Source organism: Rhinoraja longicauda, chromosome 10, assembly GCF_053455715.1.
Source record: "Rhinoraja longicauda isolate Sanriku21f chromosome 10, sRhiLon1.1, whole genome shotgun sequence".
NCBI classification, from domain to species: domain Eukaryota; kingdom Metazoa; phylum Chordata; class Chondrichthyes; order Rajiformes; family Arhynchobatidae; genus Rhinoraja; species Rhinoraja longicauda.
The window spans coordinates 45191542-45214345 of NC_135962.1; the positions used below are offsets into that span (position 1 = coordinate 45191542).

General features: G+C 40.7%; 1 protein-coding gene across 6 annotated transcripts in view; it reads left to right on the forward strand.

Moving 5' to 3' along the window:
- The window catches only part of unc79 (unc-79 homolog, NALCN channel complex subunit), a 159862-nt gene that overhangs the window by 82026 nt on the left and 55032 nt on the right, over positions 1 to 22804 (forward strand). For 5 of the 6 annotated variants that reach the window (XM_078406800.1, XM_078406802.1, XM_078406803.1 and 2 more), the window contains 6 exons: positions 120 to 188; positions 1687 to 1973; positions 10784 to 10966; positions 12659 to 12821; positions 13686 to 13835; positions 18380 to 19594. In XM_078406800.1, the coding sequence (XP_078262926.1) occupies positions 120 to 188; positions 1687 to 1973; positions 10784 to 10966; positions 12659 to 12821; positions 13686 to 13835; positions 18380 to 19594 (2067 nt within the window). The remainder of the gene's footprint in view (positions 1 to 119; positions 189 to 1686; positions 1974 to 10783; positions 10967 to 12658; positions 12822 to 13685; positions 13836 to 18379; positions 19595 to 22804) is intronic. The other variant, XM_078406797.1, reaches the window with a different exon arrangement.

Genomic DNA, 22804 nt, shown 5'->3' on the forward strand with positions numbered 1-22804 from the left:
AATAGGAGAACAGAAGGAGAAATGCCAAATGCATTCATTGCATTCCATAAGCCTCCTTTTTTTTCATGTCCCCATTCCACGTTTTATAAATACCCCTACTTGGTTCTCCATTTTTGCAGCTTTGCGACTGACCAGACATGAGCAGTCAGCTCCAACTCTTGGTGCAACGATGGAGCATGTTATACAAGGTAAAAGATTACTAATTATTATGTCTGTGTTTAATGTTGGTTAGAATAAAATATGAGGTACTTTGAGCATATTTGTTTCATAGACAGAACAGGAACAGGCCCATCGACCCATAATGTCTGTTCCGAATATGATACCAAGTTAAACAAATCTCTCTGCCAGAAGGTGATCCATATCCCTTCATTTCCTGGATATCTACATCTATACACTAAAACTCTCGTTTGTTTGTTTGTTTGTTCCTGAACTGCAGCCAAACGATACACGGTAGCGCGACAATTTTGGGCCCACCTTACTCACTGTCGTCCCTGTGGTGCTAATGGAAGAAGTTTCATTGAAATCGGTGTTATATTTTTAAAGTTATTCACATTTTAAAGTTTAAATCTATCTTCTAGGGAGGGAGGGGGGGAAGGGAGGGAGGGGGGATGGAGGGAGGATAAGGGGGGTTGAGGGGAATGGAGTGGGGGGGAGGGGATGGGGAGGGGTGGGGGGGTGGAGGAGGGGAGGGGAGGAGGGAGGGAGAGGGATTGGGGAGGAGAGAGGGGGAGGGAGGGTGGGGGGGGGGGGGGGAGGGGGAGGAGAGGGTGTTGCACCAATGCAGGAGAGGTTTGGGCCCAACGGGTCCACTTGGTCTAGTGCCTTTCTAAAATTCTAAAAGCCTCTTATATACCACTATGATATTTGCTTGCACCACCACCCGTGACAGCATGTTCCACCAATTTGTGAAAAAAAAATGTTCTGCGCATCTCCTTTACACTATGCCCCTCTCATCTTAAAGCTATGCCTTCTGGACTTTATATTTCCGCCCTGGAAATAGATTCCGATTGTGTATCCTATCTATGCCTCTCATAACTGTATATACTTCTATCAGGTCTCCTCTCAGCCTCCAACCATTCAGAGAAAAGAATCCAAATTTGTCCAACCTGTCCTTGTACCTAATATTCTCTAATCAAGGCAGCATTCTGGTACACACTTCATGTTTCAGTAACACATCATTATCTTAGATTGTCAAATCCCGGAAGATTTACTCTAGGTTTGTTGCTACTTGTGCAAGACCGTCAATGCAATAAGTTTTGCATTATTAAAACTAACTATTCAGTATGATGCAAAATAAAACATTAACAATTTTAAAAGATCTATGATATTTCTGAAATTAAAAATCACTTTTTCGAGTGTTTTGCTAAAAAACACTTTTTGGAGTGTTTTGGAGTGTTTGATAGTTCAAGCTGAATATTCATTTTTACGTATTTTATCTATTTTGTTGATTCTCAATTCATAATCATAATCATACTTTATTAGCCAAGTATGTTTTGCAACATATGAGGAATTTATTTTGCCATACAGCCATACCAATAAAACGATCATTTCAATTTTCTTTTTCTTTTCTTTTCTATCAATTCAACTATCATTTCAGTTTTCTTTTAGTTTAAAGAATGAATTAGAAGTAGATGTTTTTCATAAAATATACCATGAGGACTTGATCATGTCTTGATTTATTTTTAGGTCAAACTAATCCAGAGGACGATGCAATTATAAAGGACCCCTTGCCAGAAGATGCTGGGATTGATCATCAAACAGTTCATCAGCTAATCACAGTTCTGATGAAATTCATGGCAAAGGATAAAAGCAGTGCCGAGGCTGATATCAGCAGTGCCAAGGCATTCAACACAGTAAAACGACATCTGTATGTGCTACTTGGCTACGACCAGCAGGAGGGGTGCTTCATGATTGCCCCTCAGAAAATGCGAACTTCCACTTGCTTTAATGCTTTTTTTGCTGGAATAGCGCAGGTAATACACATTATTATCAAGACACTTTAGATTACTTTATATCTTTATGAAACAAACTCTCGATTCTTTGAATATAATATGGACATTTACTTAAATGTTTTTGTTATTGAGTTTCATAAATTGATTTTGAAGAAAATAACATTGATATATTTTCAATAATGGGGAACGCAAATGATGTGTTGGTCTTTATTGCAAGAGGTTCTGATTGAACTGCAATGATATAGGCCCTTGGTGAGTGTATCTGGAATATTGCTCGTGGGTCTGTTTTCCAACGCAAGGAAAGGTATGCTCAAGATAGAGAGACAGTCCCACTGAAGCTCACCAGATTGATTTTGGGGATGGAGTTCCAATGAAGAAAGATACAAAAGATTGGGCTTTTAAAAGAATGAGAAGTGATCTTATTGAAACATTCAATATTCTTAAGTGGCTTGACAGGTATAATGTTTCACCCGGCTGAGGTAAACCTTTGTAGTTATGTAACTAAGCTGCCTGTAGAGGTTCAGTCATTAAATCGATTCACAAAGAGAGATGGATAGATGTTTGGATATTAAGGGGTTTGAGGGGATATCTCCTCATAGATCAGCCAAGGCCTTATTAAATGGCAAAGTGGGCATGAGCGATCGAATGGCCTACTTCTCCTTTATTTAATTATGTTATTATGTAATTTGTACAAATGTTTAGTTTTTTTGAAATTGTTGAATGTCCACTCGGTTTAGGGGGCAGAGTGCACCTTGACGATGAAGCACTAATTGGGCACTTATTGTACCAGCAACTTGTTTTATACCCACTCCAATGTTTGGTTGCAACAATTTTAATGGAATAGAATACTGGGAAACGAGTATAGCAGTTATCAGTTTAATTGCATTGTTTATTTTCGCATATTTTTCATGTTTCCTTTTGATACAGAAAGTTGTGATTCATACATTTGAGTCTATAACCACTGCATATGACTCAATATACTCTCTCATGGACCCTGCAAATCTCCCAATTTCTGCTACTCTATAGGGAGATTGTGCAGTATCCAATTGATCTGTTAACAAGTCTTTGCAATCTGGGAGTAAACTGGAGCATCGGGAAAATCCACTTAGACATAGGGCGAATGTGCAAACTCCAGATAGAAAGCATCTGTGATCAGGACTGCACCCGATCACTGGCGCTTTGTTATGTCAGCATTAACTACAGCACCATTGTTCCACCCCGTTAGATCGACAGATCAAAGATGAACTTCAACCCATGTGTAAACATTTTTTAGAATATCTAAAATTATATGTGCATTATATCTATAATAGATACTTTAAATTGTTTAATCACCTTATGGTTCATGTGCACAACATACTTGAGAAGAATTTTCTCTGTGCTAGATGTATAATTAATAACACACTTATAATTAGACAATACATGGAAGCTTTTTTTGCAGGGAATTGTGTAAACACTATGAATGCAGTTTTGGCAACATCACAAAATCTGGAAAAAAAAATCTAACATTGTACACTGTGTGCCCTCAAAGTTAAAAACTTTATTTTACTTTAAAACCCCCAGCAGTTTTGATAAATTGATGACTGGATGAAAACCATATCTCATTATCTTTTTAAAGGGATTGCATGCACAGAGTATATTGGCTGCTTAGATTTTGAATCTTTGGCCTTGTGCATGAGATGTTTGACCACTGAGGCTATGTAAAAGGAAGGCTTCAGACGCTTTAACCGTATGTCCCCAAAAGGATGGCAGGGTGATGGCAGGCTGTAGCAGTTCCATGTACCCAAGTTCCTGACCTTGGGTACTGCCTGTACTCCTAGGTGCTCTGGTTTTCTCCCACATCCCAAAGATGTGGTGGTATGTTAATTGACTGCAATGAATTATCCCTCAGCATTGGGAATTGATGAGGGAAATAATGAGGTGCAGAGAAATAATTAGGTTAATGGACTGATTTGATTGTTCTGCTGAGTGCTAGCGTGGACTGATGGGTTGAATGGCCTCTTTCTGTGTTGTAATAAGCATTAGCACAATAAATGCATACCTCCAGATTGAGGGACAGTTTCTTCCCAGCTATTATGAAGCAAATGAATCATCCTCTCACCAACGTGCATTCCACTGCCTCATTGGAGACCTTTGAACTGTCTTTAATCAGACTTTATCTTGCACTAAATGTTATACTCTTTATCCTCTAACAGTTCACTGTGGAGGGCTTGATTGTAACCATGTATGGTGTTTTCTATGACAGGATAGCACGCAACATAAATCTTTTCACTGTACCACGATGTATGGAGATAATTACACTTCCTCTCTGTTACAACATTCCAAAAAGACTAACATTGATATTAATTGCAGCTAAACCTTTTCCACCTTGTTTGCCAACCATAATATCATTCTCCATCTGATCCAAAATATCTTTTTTCATTGTAATCCTTCACAACCTAAACCATCTAATGTAATAGATGGCACTTAAAGCAATATAGCCTAATCCCTTCACATAGTTGGAATGTGTTGGAACATTCCAAAACTCGAGAGGTTGTAAGATTGTGAAAGACAAGGCAATTGAGGTTAATTTTTGTGGTTCAGTATTTCACAAACAATATGGCTGAGAAGCAGATTAGTTTATTTTAGGTCTCTGACAGTGGCACTTTGCAAAGTCAGGATCTTGTTGCCAAAGGAACTAAATGAAGTCCTTAGAAAACTTGCAGTTAAATCTACAATCACACTCAATCATTAGCATTCAGACCTGCTGATACAGCAGTGTTCTCTCCAACCTTTTGTTTCCTTTTTTTTTAACCCTGCAAAAGAGTAGCCAGTATTTTTCAAAACATATTTGTTGTGAAGTACTCTATGAAATCATATAAAAAGAGTTATATAAAAGGTTAAGACAACAACATCTAGTCAATACCTCTGACATCACACAGCAACAGCTTTACAACTTGCAGATCTTACTGACATTCTTTAAAAGCTATTTTAGTTTTATTGTAATTAGGTGTAGGTATGTACTGGTTCACTTTTGCTGTTTTAGTATCTTGAGATCCTTTCTTCAACATGCTCATTCCCATTCCCCACTAAACTCCTTCTCTATCAGTCACATCCTTTGTACAAATAACTCATTCCAGTTACTTGGTTGTTATAAGAAACAACAACAGGGTTAATCCTCAGTCTGAAGAAGGTTCTCGACCCAAAATGTCACCCATTCCTTTTATCCAGAGATGCTGCCTTTCCCGCTGAGTTACTCCAGCATTTTGTACCCATCTAGGGTCAATACAGTTACCTTCAAGCATTGAGAAGCTGCACACAGCAAAGCTTCCACTCTGATTTTATTTAAGTGTAAAATCCAGGTTAGCTTTTATTTTTAAGTACTGTTGCTTTTGTTGCATATTGTTTAGTTTTAAGATAAACTATGATTTAATTGTGTAGGAAGGAACTGCAGAATGCTGGTTTACACCAAAAATAGACACAAAATGCTGGAGTAATTCAGCGGGACAGGCAGCACCTCTGTATAGAAGGAATGGGTGACGTTTCAGGTCGAGACCCGAGTCTGAAGAAGGGTCTCAACCAGAAACATCTCAGTTCTAAATGGCCTACCCCTTATTCTTAAACTGTGGCCCCCTGTTACCAATGTTGGGGGAGTCCAGAACAAGGGGCCACAGTTTAAGAATAAGGGGTAGGCCATTTAGAACTGAGATGAGGAAAAACTTTTTCAGCCAGAGAGTTGTGAATTTGTGGAATTCTCTGCCTCAGAAGGCAGTAGAGGCCAATTCTCTGAATGCATTCAAGAGAGAGCTAGATAGAGCTCTTAAGGATAGCGGAGTCAGGGGGTATGGGGAGAAGGCAGGAACGGGGCACTGATTGAGAATGATTAGCCATGATCACATTGAATGGCTGGCTCGAAGGGCCGAATGGCCTCCTCCTGCACCTTTTGTCTATTGAAACATGACCCATTCCTTCTATCCAGAGATGCTGCCTGTCCCGCTGAGTTACTCCAGCATTTTGTGTGTATTATTTAATTGGCCTGATTAGTCTTTTAACTTTGCAATCTCACACTGATGTGTCAAGTATGTTACACAATATTTTTTACGAATTGAATTTCACGTTAATGTATCTCCTTCTGTTGGTATGAACACCGCAGCTCACTGCTCAACATGATGTGCATTGAAACGGTCTCTCTCACTATGAAAGGAATGTCCTTGATGGTGAGCAGAATTCTCCACCAGATGGCACTCTTTGACAGTGAGAAAACAGACACCAATTTGTTTCCCTGAAGAAAGTTAAAATAACACCAGTAAATTGTTTTACCATTTATTACCTAAATATTCAGTTATAATAATTTTAATATAGACGTTATTATAAACATTGTTCAATTAACCTTTGACTCAAATTGGACAGCAAATTCCTACAGCAATGGAGGAACAGGCCATTCAACCCACCATCTCTGTGCCGATCATAATGCCATTCTAAAGAATCCCATTTGCCTGCACATGGTCTTTATCCATCTACTCTCGGCCTGTTCATGTGCCTGTCTAAATTTCCCGTAAACTTTGCTATTGTTTCTGCTTCTTCCATGTCCGCTGGCAGTGCATTCCAAGCACATCCCACTCTCTTTGTTTTATATAAAAACTTGCCTTGCATATTTCCTGTAAACTTCCCCCTTCTCTCCTTAAACGTATGCACTCTACTATTTGACATCTTAATCCTGGGAAAAAGATTGTTTCTACCCTTTCAATGCCTTTCTTAATTTTATGTACTTTATCAGGTTGCCCCTCACCTCAGCCCATTCAATCCAAGTTTGCCCACCCTCCCCTAATTCTCTTCAATTCGGCCAACAGCCCAGTGAACCTCTTCTGCCCCCTTTCCAAAGCTTCAACACATTTCCCATGCTGTGGCAACCAGACCTGCATATAATTCTTCAAATATTACCGAGTTAATGTTCTGTGTAGTTGCAATATGATATCCCAACTTTTCGACAACGTCCCAAATGATGTAGCCAAGCATACTGGTATCACAAAATGCTGGAGTAACTCAGCGGGTCAGGCAGCATCTCTGGAGAGAAGGAATGGGTGACATTTCTAGTTGAGACCCTTCTTCAGCCAAGCATACTGCGTGCCTTCTTTACCACCCTATCCTTGTGTTGACACTTTTACAACTTAATGGACTTAGACCCAAGATTCCTCTGCACATCAATGTTCCAAAGGGTCCTGCATTTACTCTATGCTTTCCTTTTTCAATTGACTTCCTAAATGGAACATCTCACACTTGTCCAAATTAAACTCCATCTACTATTTATCCACCCAAATTTCAAACTGATCTACATTGCTGTATCAATTGACAATCGTCCTCACTGACCACAACACTAATTTTTGTGTTCTCTACAAATTTGCTAATCAGACTACTTTCATTTTCATCCAAATCATATATATATATATGTTGCAACAACAGCGATCGCAGCAATCATCCTTATGGAACACTGCTGGTCACAGACCCCCAGTTCGAAAAACACCCCACCACCACTACCGTCTCTCATCTATGACCAATCAAATTTTGTATCCAACCTACCAACTCGCCAAGCATACCATGTGACTTCATGTCCTGGACCAGCATGCCATGAAGGACCTTGTAAATACTTTACTAAATCCACTGCTCTACTCTTATCAATCATCTCCAAGATATATACTAGCAAGGTGCAATTCTTTACGTTTCATTTATTCTAGTGTTTACAATCTCATGTATAACAATTGTTAAATTTCCTTTCAAAGACTGTGAAATTCCCCTTGGTTCAAAGTTTACATCTTTCATAAATATTTAACCAACCAAACTGGACATAATGACACAGAATGGATGGAATTTATTTATTTGTCCATTGTATGTTCTGCCCAATATTTAATTTTATTGATTTCATTAGAAAAAAATGTGACGGATGACAAAAGTTATATCATTAGATATTCCGAGTCTGATTGCGGACTAAATACCAAACCCAGGAATGCCTGGATACTGAGGAGAGTGTCTGAAGTAGGGTCTCGACCCAAAACGTCACCCATTCCTTCTCTCCCGAGATGCTGCCTGACCTGCTGAGTTACTCCAGCATTTTGTGAATAAATACCTTCGATTTGTACCAGCATCTGCAGTTATTCTCTTATACAAAAGTTTGTACCCCCGGTGATATAGAGTAATTAAAAACATTGAATGTGCTCTTCACTCTGTAGCAACTGATTATTGAGATAACTGCAGTTAAATTAAGCACATTCACCTCAGTATCCAGGCATTCCTGGGTTTGGTATTTAGTCCGCAATCAGTCTCGGAATATCTAATGATATACAGTACATGGCCTACTGCATTGGCTTCATTGGCTTTCCCAGCTCGTTTTCAGTTGTGTTAAACATAATTACTAGCTCTCTGCAAATGGTGCACCTGCCCTCTTGGTCTAGTTTGGGAATGATCTCTGTTCAGCAATGGATTTCTGAAGTACTGAGCTATTGTAGCGAGAGAAGGCTGCGTGTTCAAATCACGTCGGGGTCACCAATGTAGCGAGAGTGATCGGTTCAGCCCGAAATAAGGCTAGACACCAGGTTAGTGCAGTCGGGATGGCTTTATTAACACAACAAGCTGCCAGCACACATGGTCACTCTCCTCTCAACCCCTGGTGAGAAACCCCGTGGGCTGGGCAGTGCCCAGACCCTGTCAGTCTCAGTGCCGAGGGTTCGGCCTAACTCTCAGGAGTCGCCACACTCTATTGATGCATTCACCGTTCACCTCTTTGGTGTTCTGCTGGAGATGGATGATGAATGAGCAACACTCTCTTAATTTGGTAATTTGTTGCTTGACTCGGACAAAGTCAGCATGGATTTACCAAAGGCAAATCATGTCTGACGAATCTTATAGGATTTTTCAAGGATGTAACTAGTAGAGTGGATAAGGGAGAACCAGTCGATGTGTTATATCTGGACTTTCAGAAGGCCTTCGACAAGGTCCCACATAGGAGATTGGTGTACAAATTTAAAGCATACGGTATTGAGGGTTCAGTTTTGAGGTGGATAGAAAATTGGTTGGCGGACAGGAAGCAAAGAGTAGGAATAAACGGGTCCTTTTCGGAATGGCAGGCAGTGACTAGTGGGGTACCGCAAGGCTCAGTGCTGGGACCCCAGTTATTTACAGTGTATATTAATGATTTGGACGAAGGAATTGAATGCAACATCTCTAAGTTTGCGGATGACACGAAGCTGGGTGGCAGTGTTAGCTGCGAGGAGGATGCTAGGAGGCTGCAGAGTGACTTGGATAGATTAGGAGAGTGGGCAAATGCATGGCAGATGCAATATAATGTGGATAAATGTGAGGTTATCCACTTTGGCGGCAAGAACAGGAAAGCAGAGTATTACCTGAATGGTGACCGATTGGGAGAAGGGGAGATGCAACGTGACCTGGGTGTCATGGTGCACCAGTCATTGAAAGCAAGCATGCAGGTGCAGCAGGCAGTGAAGAAAGCGAATGGTATGTTGGCATTCTAGGCAAGAGGATTTGAGTTTAGGAGCAGGGAGGTTCTGCTGCAGTTGTACAGGGCCTTGGTGAGACCGCACCTGGAGTATTGTGTGCAGTTTTGGTCTCCTAACCTGAGGAAAGACGTTCTTGCCTTAGAGGGAGTACAGAGAAGGTTCACCAGATTAATTCCTGGGATGGCGGGACTTGCATATGAGGAAAGACTGGATAGACTGGGCTTGTACTCGCTGGAATTTAGAAGACTGAGGGGGGATCTTATAGAAACATATAAAATTCTTAAGGGGTTGGAGAGGCTAGATGCGGGAAGATTGTTCCCGATGTTGGGGGAGTCCAGAACCAGGGGGTCACAGCTTAAGGATAAGGGGGAAGTCTTTTAGGACCGAGATGAGAAAACATTTCTTCACACAGAGAGTGGTGAGTCTGTGGAATTCTCTGCCACAGAAGGTAGTTGAGGCCAGTTCATTGGCTATATTTAAGAGTGAGTTAGATGTGGCCCTTTTTGCTAAAGGGATCAGGGGGTATGGAGAGAAGGCAGGTACAGGCTACTGAGCTGGATGATCAGCCATGATCATATTGAATGGCGGTGCAGGCTCGAAGGGCCGAATGGCCTACTCCTGCACCTATTTTCTATGTTTCTATGTTTCTATGACTCTCATTTGAAATGCGTTGCACCCTCTGAGTAAAAGGTAGATGGTTTAATTTCTTTCTTTATTTTATTTCATTTTTAAAATTAACTTCTGATAGTCTATTTGGACCAGAAGGGTCATTTAAAAATATTTTAAAGGCCTTTTATGGCAGAGTTCCAGAAGTGATGTCTCAGGATACACTGCCTGAGACCTAGTTGTGGCTTGTGGTTCATTCCTTTTCATTGGGTTTAGATGGACATCTCAGATGACCCTCCACATATGCAATAGATTGGTGCAGACACCAAGGTTGGACACTGGGTCACATCTAGGATGTCGCTATCCAATGTCATTTTGCAACTGGTTTTTATCTTGCGTAGGAAGGAACTGCAGATGCTGGTTTAAACCAAAGGTAGACACAAAATGCTGGAACAACTCAGCGGGTCAGGCAGCATCTCTGGAGAAAAGGAATGGGTGACATTTCGGGCCGAGACCCTTCTTGAATATTGTAGTTTTATTTGTGATGCACATTTTCATTGAAATAACTCCAGCATTTTACTGAAATTATATGCCAGTTGTCATCCAAATGTTACTAATAGATGGTGATGAGCCACATTTAATGATATACAATGTATAGCCTACTTCATTGGTTTCCTAACTTGTTTTTAGTTGTGTTAAACATAATTACTAAATTTCTGTTTCTGTTATATTTCTTTGCAGGTCATGGATTATAACATTAGCCTGGGAAACCAACTTCTTCCACTGGTGGTGCAAGTACTTAAGTATTGCACCTGTCCACAGCTGCGCCATTACTTTCAACAACCTCCTCGATGTTCTCTTTGGACCCTGAAACCTCACATTCGACAGATGTGGCTGAAGTCGTTGCTTGTGATTCTGTACAAGGTGGAATTACTTGTTTTAAAATAGAAGTGCAGAATTGGTTTGGGTGATATGCCAATGCAAACTAATGCCTGGAGATTGCTTTATAGAATTTGTCATGAGGAAATCAAAATTGTCTGTGTGTAAACTTAATGTGATGCACAAATATAACTGAGTCTGCTTTCCCGCACTAACTCAAATTAGCACGGTTTTAATTTTAGCTATGTGGGTATTGCAGAAAATTATTACAGAGAAGTTTCAGTGAAGGAATTCAATTTAGCTGCCAGTTTGATATAATGCCAATAAAATTGAATATATTGGACATTGTACTGAAGGAGCACTCCGAAGGTGCATCTATAGAATGAGACATTTAGACCAAAGCTCTGCCTTCTGATACCTTCTGGAATTATCCGAAGAAGTGCAAATGATTCTCTCAATATCTGGCGCTTCAACCAATATTTAAAGTTCAACTAATCTCACAAAATGTAACTTGTAGAAGCAATCATTTGTTCTGACTGCCGTTCTTTGGAGTGAAAGCATTTGCATCACACCATACCACCTCTTTCAACTTGATGATAGGAATTTTATGAAGATGTAATAAAAACAGTTAAGAGTAAAATAGATGAATAATGGATGGGATTTTGCATGATGACAGCTAAACTATTACCACTCACTTTTATTACCCCATGGAACTAACAAAGTGCATGTACAACTAAATGTGAAAATCCAGATATTACCTTCTGATTCTTAACATAATGCAGGCTTTATTAGTATTCTAAAGATTAACCTTACAGGATAAACTTTAAATGTCAGAAGGCATATATCAGTGATATTTATAATCTCAGAATGAAATACCTTGACCATGTGAAATTATTTTTTTTAATGCCACAATTATTGTCCAACAATCTCTCTAGTCCTAGATAAGGCCATTTGTGTAATTCTCTCAAGTAATTACTTCCAAACTGAATGGAATTGTTAAACAAATGCCGCTTCAGCTTCTAAATCGTTTACATTCTGTAATGTAGTTAACATGCTAGTTAATAGCTTTTTACATATGGATTTGCTAACAATGAAAGTTCTTCATTGTGATTGGGTGTTCTGCATATTTGGTGACATCCTCGATGCTGGATTCCTGAGATCCCTAGAGTGGATTTAAAAACGGGAAATGCTCAGCAGGTCAGGCAGCATCTGGAGAGAGAAACAGTGTTAACATAATCAGACAGTAGAAATGCAGACTCCAGGTGCAGCGGTAGAGTTGCTGCCTTACTGCGCTAGCAGAGCCAGAGACTCGGGTTCGATCCCGATTACGGGCACTGTCTATATGGAATTTGCACGTTCTCCTCGTGACTGCGTGGGTTTTCTCTGAGATCTTCGATTTCCTCCCACACTCCAAAGCCGTACAGGTTTGTAGGTTAATTGGCTTGATATCAATGTAAAATTGTCCTTAATGTGTGTAGGAGAGTGTTAATATGCGAGGATCACTGGTCGGTGCGGACTAGTGGGTCAAAGGGCCTGTTTCCGTTCTGTATCTCTAAACTAAACTAAATGATGTCTGTCAGGAACAATGTTTGTAAGGGGACAAGTCCATACTTTGGAGTTGCTTTGTGCATTTTGTTTCAAACTCAGTGGTGAGTGCAGACTGGAAAATTCAGTCTTTTATATTGGAAAAGGGGCATTTTTTCACTACTTATGCTAATACCATTGTTTTTCTTCTAGTATCCCTACAGAGACTCTGATGTCAGCAAGATTGTATTGCATCTGATCTATATCACAATCAATACCCTTAATGCACAGTACCACAGTTGTAAACCCCATCCCGCTGCTGCCCCCCTTTACAATGATAATAGTAACATGAGCAAGTACAGTGAGAAGGAGAAAGGTAAGATATACAAATATGGCATATGGGCTTCCTTTTTGGCTAACTTTTAGAGAGTAAATATGATTTTTGTTTTGGATGGAAATAGAAGATTTATTAGCATTGATGAATTTTAAAGTTTAAATTCTAAAGGCATTACTGTTTATGTGTGAAAACTTGATGATGACTGCATCAGGTCTGCACCTTTCAAAGTGATATTTTCCTCTTGTTCAAAGACTTGGTAGAATTTTTTTTAATTTTCATGTTGTTGAGATTGTTGAAAATTTAATGTCTGCAACATCAAAGCTGATGTTGGCATCATAGTTACTGCAGGATGCAATAGTAATCGATTTGCTAACTAATCGTTACCAATCAAACGGCGTTAATTAATAATTCACTGTCCCAGAAATGGCACGAAAAAGCCCTGGTAGTTGAATATTTTGCGAACCTTGGGTCGAAAGTTAATTTTCGCCCCCTTTAAAAAAAACAGCATTTACATGTCACAACATAGATTCCACATCCCTGTGTCCCAAATGTTACTTCCTGAAATAATTTTTTTTGTAATTTGTTTTTACCTTCATTTTTTCTTTCTTTTGTGTAAAAGAAAAGAACTATCTCTGGTCGTTATAAAAAAATTATCATGTTGAAAATCACGATATTGTTATTGCCAATCTTTGACATGATATTGTGCTTAATGTATTTCCAATGTCCAATACTGTTATACAAGGCATTATATGTAAAGGAAAATTACATGCCAAGTGCCTTTGACAGTTCAATAGCCAGTTCAGCAGTTTAAGTAATTTCAACCATTTAATAATATGCTCCGTGATTACCGAGGTACGTCTGTATTGTTTTTTTTCATGTTTTCCTTCTTTCTTCCTTGGCCAGAAGAAGATAGTGTGTTTGATGAATCAGATGTACATGATACCCCAACTGGAGCTTGCAACAAGGAATCTCAAACCTTCTTTGCAAGACTAAAACGGATTGGCGGAAACAAATCAGTAAAGTATCAACCAGTTGAGATGAATGCGCAGAAGAGTAAGTTTTTCTACTTTGTTGCACAAGAAACATAAAACCTTGACATGGCTATTGGAATAATTCAGGATTAGTCCCATTAGAGTGGCGAGTCTGTCATTATGTGGACTTGCCTTGTGTGTGTGCATGTGTGTGTGTGTATATATATATATGTATAAAAAAAACTCCCACCAATGTTTTCTGCTCTTGCTACTTCTTAGCTTGACTCGACCTGACTTTAGTTTAAAATCACAGTGTTACATGCCATTTATTTCACAAAATGCTGGAGTGGCTCAGCAGGTCAGGCAGCATCTCAGGAGAGAAGGAATGGGTGACGTTTCGGGTCGAGACACTTCTTCAAACTGATGTCAGGGGGGGCGGGACAAAGGAAGGATATAGGTGGAGACAGAAAGATAGAGGGAGAACTGGAAAGGGGAGGGGAAGAGAGGGACAAATGAACTATCTAAAGTTGGAGGTCAATGTTCATACCGCTGGGCTGCAAGCTGCCCAAGTGAAATATGAGGTGCTGTTCCTCCAATTTCCAGTGGGCCTCACTATGGCACTGGAGGAGGCCCATGACAGAAAGGTCAGACTGGGAGTGGGAGGGGTAGTTGAAGTGCTCAGCCACCGGGAGATCAGGTTGGTTAAGGTGGACTGAGCGAAGGTGTTGAGCGAAACGATCGCTGAGCCTGCGTTTGGTTTCGCCGATGTAAAGAAGTTGACATGTAGAGCAGCGGATACAATAGATGATGTTGGAGGAGGTGCAGGTGAACCTCTGTCTCACCTGGAAAGACTCTTTGGGTCCTTGGATGGAGTTGAGGGGGGAGGTAAAGGGACAGGTGTTGCATCTCCTGCGGTTGCAGGGGAAAGTGCCCGGGGATGGGGTGGTTTGGGTAGGAAGGGACGAGTGGACCAGGGAGTTACGGAGGGAACGGTCTCTGCAGAACGCAGAAAGGGGAGGGGATGGGAAGATATTACATGCCATGTTCATTGCCCACCATTGCACTGATTTCCCCCATCTATTAACAGTGCTGCACTATTTGTTTTTTCCATTTGCTCATCATTCCAAAATGTTGAATTCCCTGGATTACATAATTCCCGGCTTTGTTCACTTTACAGTTGTATTTCATTAATGGCATATTATTCCTAATTGCTTCTATTTGTGCCACTAAATAATTTACCTTATTTTGCGTAAGCATTGAAATACAGCACCTTTAAGTTTGTAGTTTTAACAGTTTTCTGCACTTTAACTGTCGCCTCTTTTTTGTTGACTTTGTTTTTGCCATTTATTTATTTCACTTATTATTTTTCTAACATATCCTTCCTGTTTTGTCTCTCTCTTTCTTTCGAGATTCCCATCTCTCTGCCATCTTCCTGGTAGCAAACTCCACCTTGGCACGGATATTGATCCCAGTTCTTTTGAGGGGGAACCTGTCAGGCTCCTACAGGTCCGAGCTGCCCCTAAAATGATTCCAATGCCTGAGGAAGAATTAACCCCCCCCTCAACTGTACAGTCTCTCCAGCTTCTCTGGTTATCAGCAAGTGTCTGATCCTCCTGAATTCTTTCCACTCCGCATCTTTACATCTGCTATGGGTGTTCTATTAGAGTTAATCACTCTACTCTGGCAGTGAAATCTAATTGTCAAAGGTCTACTAGTGCGACACCTGTGGCTTTAAACTAAGTAGTGGGGGGGAGGGGTTAACAAATTGGGAATATGAAGATGAGGTTAAAGGGAATACAGGAGATATTGCAGAAGACTCTCGGAAGAATGGGAACAGAAGTTCTAGAGGGGAAAAGAGATTAAGGGCAGGGCCATTTGTGACCGATGTGAGAGGGGAGGTAAATACAGAAGTTAAAGTGTTGTACTTAAATGCGCGTAGTATAAAAAATAAAGTGGATGAGCTTGAGGCTCAGTTAGTCATGGGCAAGTATGATGTTGTAGGGATCACTGAGACATGGCTACAAGAGGACCAGGGCTGGGAACTGAATATTCAGGGGTACACAACGTATAGAAAAGGCAGAGGGGGTGGGGTTGCTCTGCTGGTAAGGAATGATATTCATTCCCTTGCAAGGGGTGACATAAAATCAGGAGATGTTGAATCAGTATGGATAGAAATGAGGAATTGTAAGGGTAAAAAGACCCTAATGGGAGTTATCTATAGGCCCCCAAACAGTAGCCTCGACAGCGGATGCAAGTTGAATCAGGAGATAAAATTGGCGTGTCACAAATGTAATGCTACGGTGGTTATGGGAGATTTCAACATGCAGGTAGACTGGGAAAATCAGGTTGGAAATGGAACCCAGGAAAGAGAGTTTGTAGAGTGCCTTTGAGATGGATTCTTAGAACAGCTTGTACTGGAGCCTACCAGGGAGAAGGCAATTCTGGATTTAGTGTTGTGTAATGATCCTGATCTGATAAGGGGACTAGAGGTAAAAGAGCCATTAGGAGGCAGTGATCACAACATGAGAAGTTTTACTCTGCAAATGGAAAGGCAGAAGGGAAAATCGGAAGTGTCAGTATTACAGTATAGCAAAGGGGATTACAGAGGCATGAGGCAGGAGCTGGCCAAAATTGACTGGAAGGAGGCCCTAGCAGGGAAGACGGCAGAACAGCAATGGCAGGTATTCCTGGGAATAATGCAGAGGTTGCAGGATCAATTTATCCCAAAGAGGCGGAAAGACTCTAAGGGGAGTAAGAGACACCTGTGGCTGACAAGGGAAGTCAAGGACAGCATAAAAATTAAGGAGAGGAAGTATAACATAGCAAAGAAGAGTGGGAAGACAGAGGATTGGGACTCTTTTAAAGAGCAACAAAAGTTAACTAAAAAGGCAATACGGGGAGAAAAGATGAGGTATGAGGGTAAACTAGCCAATAATATAAAGGAGGATAGCAAACGTTTTTTTAGGTACGTGAAGAGGAAAAAAATAGTCAAGGCAAATGTGGGTCCTTTGAAGACAGAAGCAGCGGAATTTATTATGGGGAACAAAGAAATGGCAGACGAGTTAAACCGTTACTTTGGATCTGTCTTTACTGAGGAAGATACACACAATCTCCCAAATGTTCTAGGGGCCGGAGAACCTAGGGTGATGGAGGAACTGAAGGAAATCCACATTAGGCAGGAAATGGTTTTGGGTAGACTGATGGGACTGAAGGCTGATAAATCCCCAGGGCCTGATGGTCTGCATCCCAGGGTACTTAAGGAGGTGGCTCTAGAAATAGTGGAAGCATTGGAGATCATTTTTCAATGTTCTATAGATTCAGGATCAGTTCCTGTGGATTGGAGGATAGCAAATGTTATCCCACTTTTTAAGAAAGGAGGGAGAGAGAAAACGGGTAATTATAGACCAGTTAGTCTGACATCAGTGGTGGGGAAGATGCTGGAGTCAATTATAAAAGACGAAATTGCTGAGCATTTGGATAGCAGTAACAGGATCATTCCGAGTCAGCATGGATTTATGAAGGGGAAATCATGCTTGACAAATCTACTGGAATTTTTTGAGGATGTAGTTTAATGTAGATAAGTGTGAGGTTATTCACTTTGGAAGTAAGAATAGAAAGGCAGATTATTATCTGAATGGTGTCAAGTTAGGAAGAGGGGATGTTCAACGAGATCTGGGTGTCCTAGTGCATCAGTCACTGAAAGGAAGCATGCAGCTACAGCAGGCAGTGAAGAAAGCCAATGGAATGTTGGCCTTCGTAACAAGAGGAGTTGAGTATAGGAGCAAAGAGGTCCTTCTACAGTTGTACCGGGCCCTGGTGAGACCGCACCTGGAGTACTGTGTGCAGTTTTGGTCTCCAAATTTGAGGAAGGATATTCTTGCTATTGAGGGCGTGCAGCGTAGGTTCACTAGGTTAATTCCCGGAATGGCGGGACTGTCGTATGTTGAAAGGCTGGAGCAATTAGGCTTGTATACACTGGAATTTAGAAGGAGGAAGGGGGATCTTATTGAAACATATAAGATAATTAGGGGATTGGACACATTAGAGGCAGGAAACATGTTCCCAATGTTGGGGGAGTCCAGAACAAGGGGCCACAGTTTAAGAATAAGGGGTAGGCCATTTAGAACGGAGATGAGGAAGAACTTTTTCAGTCAGAGAGTGGTGAAGGTGTGGAATTCTCTGCCTCAGAAGGCAGTGGAGGCCAGTTCGTTGGATGCTTTCAAGAGAGAGCTGGATAGAGCTCTTAAGGATAGCGGAGTGAGGGGGTATGGGGAGAAGGCAGGAACGGGGTACTGATTGAGAGTGATCAGCCATGATCGCATTGAATGGCGGTGCTGGCTCGAAGGGCTGAATGGCCTACTCCTGCACCTATTGTCTATTGTCTATTGTCTATTGTCTAAGCCTTAGAATTTCCCTCCTTACATGTGTCCTGGCCCTCTACCTCTTTGCTTATTTAAGACAATCTTTAAAACTTGGCTGTTTTTCCAAGCTTTGGTCCTCTGCCTTTTTTAGATGTGTGTCAGTTTTTTTTGATAACATACATATAAAGCAAATTTTATTGCAACTTTGCTTACAGAAAATTTCACCCGTAAATTCTATTTGAAATCTTGCTTTTTTTTCCCTCAGGTTCAGAGATAGAGCTATCAGAGTACAGAGATTCCAGTCTTTTGCCTGACAGTATAATGCACTGCGGTACATCTCCACAATTACAGGAAGGCTTTGGTGAAAAGAAAAAGTTGCATGCAATTAAGCAACAGTCGCTTGATATAGGAAACGCAGATTCTGCTCTATATACTTCAGATGAACAACGCAGAAAGTCGTGTTTAGATCGATGTCAGTCCGAGAAACAACCAAGTTGTCCTCCCAATTATAATCAGATGGAAAGATTGTGTAGAGGACCAGATCAGGATTTGTCAATCAGCGCAGTAACTGGAGAGCTTCAGGAAAGGTCTTCAGCTGCAGAAAGCTCTCAAGAAGGGAAGCGACCAGTAATACCAGAAGTCAGATTCAATTGCACAGAAACATATGACGTCAAACATGGATCTCCTGAGAAACATACGTCCTTACAGAAGGAGGAAACTGATTTGATTGACTTATCTTCTGACTCATCATCTGCACCTGATAAACAGTCGATTCTTTCAAGTTCGGATAGTGACTCGCTAGTTTTTGTTTCTCTCCCACCTCTGAGGATTGTCGAGAGTGATGAGGAATATGAAATTCAGAATACACCTAGCAATAAACCAAATGGGAAAACTAATACGATATCTCAGAAAACCTCACCAGTTAGCTTGAATGTTACCCCCGTTGTGAAAGTCAATGTTGAAGATTGTTCCAAAGACTCTCATTGTCTGGATTTTTCAAATACTTCTTTGCTAGACACTGAGAACGTTTTGTCAGTTGCTCTGAGTGATCAAAAAGACTTGGAAGGTCTAACACTGCAAAACTATTCTACGTGTTCCGGTTGTGAAAGCCCTCTTACTCTTAAGCAAAAGAGAGAAAATCTCAGAAAGTCATCTGCGGTGCTGGAAATATCCCAGGATGACATTTATGAGTTGAATAAAGATCTGACTAAATCTGATAGCCCTTTACCTAGTCCCCATGTTAAATCGGTACTCCTCAAACTTCCTACTGAACCCGAAGAAAATGAAAAGTCAGAAGCAGAGCTCTCTGTTGAAAAAGGCAATGACCAAAAAGATGAAAGTGGTGAAGAAACAGAATTTAAAATCCAGATTGTTCCAAGGCAGAAGAAGCAAAGGAAAATTGCTGTCAGTGCTATTCAGAGGGAATACCTTGACATCTCCTTCAATATTTTGGACAGAATTGGAGATCAAAGAGACGCTGGTAAGGACTTGACATGAATTCATCACTCCCAAATATTGTGCAGGGGAGTGTGTTTCAAAACAGGGTAGCTGAGAAATTTGGACATACAATGATGCTTTAAAAAAAAATACTGCCTATCTGAATGTCACTGATTTTCAGTGGATTTGGTTAGGAAATTCCAAGATCAAATCAGGCCATTTTGGACATCTGAGGCCATGTATTATTGTAGTGTGTCTGTCATGACTCGCACCAGCTGTGCACACGATTCCTCAGGCTTGCTCTTTTGGAGTGATGAAGGGAATTGAGGTCTTCACATTTTGCGGAATATCCTTTGTTGGGTGCTCCCAAAGTAGCCATGTTTTCATAAACTGTTGGCTTCGTATTATAAATAAGTGCTGCAAGAGCAAGTTCCTGCCCAGACTGGCAATCTGTCCCAAGTGTTCCCCTTATCATGTTTTAAACTATGTGCTCTCCTTGGACCCTCCCAACTGGGACTCTCATCTCTGACAATCTCTAAAATGTTGCTGTCTGGTGGCCTCAGTCTGGCAACCCATGTCCTGACCTTGTCATTTTCCTTTTCTTCCGTGGACAACAGCCCCTCCCTCCCGGCCACATTTGTGCTTCTAACTGTTGGTCCTCTTTTATCCCTGCCCATATGGAGCCCGGTCATGTCCCTTTTTCTGGAATGAATGAAACTTTATAAAATGTGCAGCTGGCAAATGCGTGAATTGAATTTTGTCTTGCAACCAAAACTCTTATGAATGCATTGCAAAGCAATCCTTTTGCAAGCCCAATAAAGCTAAAGGTGATTTTGTATGTTTTCCAGTTTTGTAACGTGATTAACTAGCTGAATGCACGGCACATCAGATGGTTTGACTAATTCTAAAATAGTACCAGTTTTAAACCTATAAAGTTCTCTGTAAAAGTACTGATATTTACAAAATGCAGATAATCTATTTTTTTTTCCCAAGAAATTGATATATGGGTAAATATGTTTAGCAATGGCATCAGTGTAATGGCAATGCAAACCTTAACAATAGTTGTATCATTTAGGCTATTTGTAACACAGCTAGCAATTGATTATTGAACTCTTTCCGTTCATATTGAATTTGTCACATGTTTGTTTGTCCTCTCTAAAGTCTAAAAGTATAAGGATGGCTATTTAAATACAGTGGTTATTAACAATAATTTAAAAAATTGGCTGTGGCAAAGTCCAACATTACATTACCTAGTCCTGTACTACAATTGCTTTTTGTTTTACTGTTGTCATTTTGGCAAGAAGAAACAGAATAATGTAGACTAATATAGGTCTCTAGAAATTTGATACAAAGGAACCTAACATTTCAAGGTACATGTCTATGCATAAGTGTGCCTGGGGTAAGCTGTATTTCAATTGTGAATGAGAATGAGAAATAATAGCAACTATTGTTAAACATTGGCCACTGTTGGTTTGCCCCAACTCCGTGCTAAGTAAATATTAACCCTGTTAAAGTAACATGACTGAAAGCTTTTAATAGTTCTTCTTGGGCAACATTCAGGATCCAGGATGACTTGCTTCCAGTGATGGTTTAGTGTGTTCTAAGGTGACTGATAAGGCCAAAACAGGAGCAACAGACCCTTTCACAAATTGGTAATTTCTGAGGCGGTCTGCTCCATTTGCAATTTTTGCGAAGCTCCTGTATGCTCCTGATGCATGACATAGAGGTGCTCTCCACCATTCTGAGTGTTCTTTCATGGCTTTGAGTGATCATAGGTCAGGGATCCGCAATAATCACTGGGTATCTCCTTGAATCTTTTCTTCTGTCAGTGTAGTCATCTCGTCCTGTGATAGAGCTCAGAAAGCAGCGTTTGTTTGGCGAGTCAGGCAGCAAGCATGTGAACCGTGTGGTCTGCCCAATGGAGCCGACTACTTCTCGGGGTACTGATTGAGAATGATCAGCCATGATCACATTGAATGGTGGTGCTGGCTCGAAGGGCCGAATGGCCTACTCCTGCACCTATTGTCTATTGTCTATTAGCATCAACACTAAGAAGCGGATACGATATAAAGAAAACTAAGAAACCTGAAACAAAAACTGAAAATATTTTTTAAAGTGCAAAATGTCAGTCAGCATCTGAATGGGTAAAATAAATTACGCTTCAGATGGGATTCTTATTTAAAATTTCTTTCCAAAGCTCCAGTTCCTACAAAGACAAGCTGGCAAAATGTAATTATGTGCAAGAGGCCTTGTTTCCAATATTATTTACTGATTTTATATATTGTTTTAAGAATGCCAAATTTGGTTTGTCATTCTACATCACAAGCACTGGTGTTGAATTATTTATTAATTATCTACAATTCTCACCACAATTATTCATTTAATTTACCACAATTATTTATTAATTGCATATTAGAAACATAGAAAAATAGGTGCAGGAGTAGACCATTCGGCCCTTCGAGCCAGCACCGCCATTCAATATGATCGTGGCTGATCATCTAAAATCAGTACCCCATTCCTGCTTTTTCCCCATATCCCTTGACTCCCTTCGCCCGAAGAGCAAAATCTAACTCTCTCTTGAAAACATCCAGTGAATTGGCCTCCATTGCCTTCTGTGGAAGAGAATTCCACAGATTCACAACTCTCTGGGTGAAGAAGTTTTTCCTCATCTCAGTCCTAAATGGCCTACCCTTATTCTTAAACTGTGACCCCTGGTTCTGGACTCTTCCAACATCGGGAACATTTTTCCTGCATCTAGCCTGCCCAATCCTTTAAGAATTTTACATGTTTCTATAACATCCCTTATCCTTCTAAATTCTAGTGAATACAAGCCCAGTCGACCCATTCTTTCATCATATGTCAGTCCCACCATCCCGGGAATAAACCTGGTGAACCTACGCTGCACTCCCTCAATAACAATAATGTTCTTCCTCAAATTAGGAGACCAAAATTGCACACAATACTCTAGGTGCGGTCTCACCAGGGCCCTGTACAACTGCAGTAGGACCTCCTTGCTCCTAAACTCAAATCCTCTCGCAATGAAGGCCAACATGCCATTAGCTTTCTTCACAGCCTGCTGTACCTGCATGCTTACCTTCAGTGACTGATGTATAAGCACATCCAAGTCTCGTTACACCTCCCCTTTTCCTAATATGACACCATTCAGATAATAATCTGCCTTCCTGTTCTTGCCACCAATGTGGATAACCTCACATTTATCCACATTATACTGCCTCTGCCATGCATCTGCCCA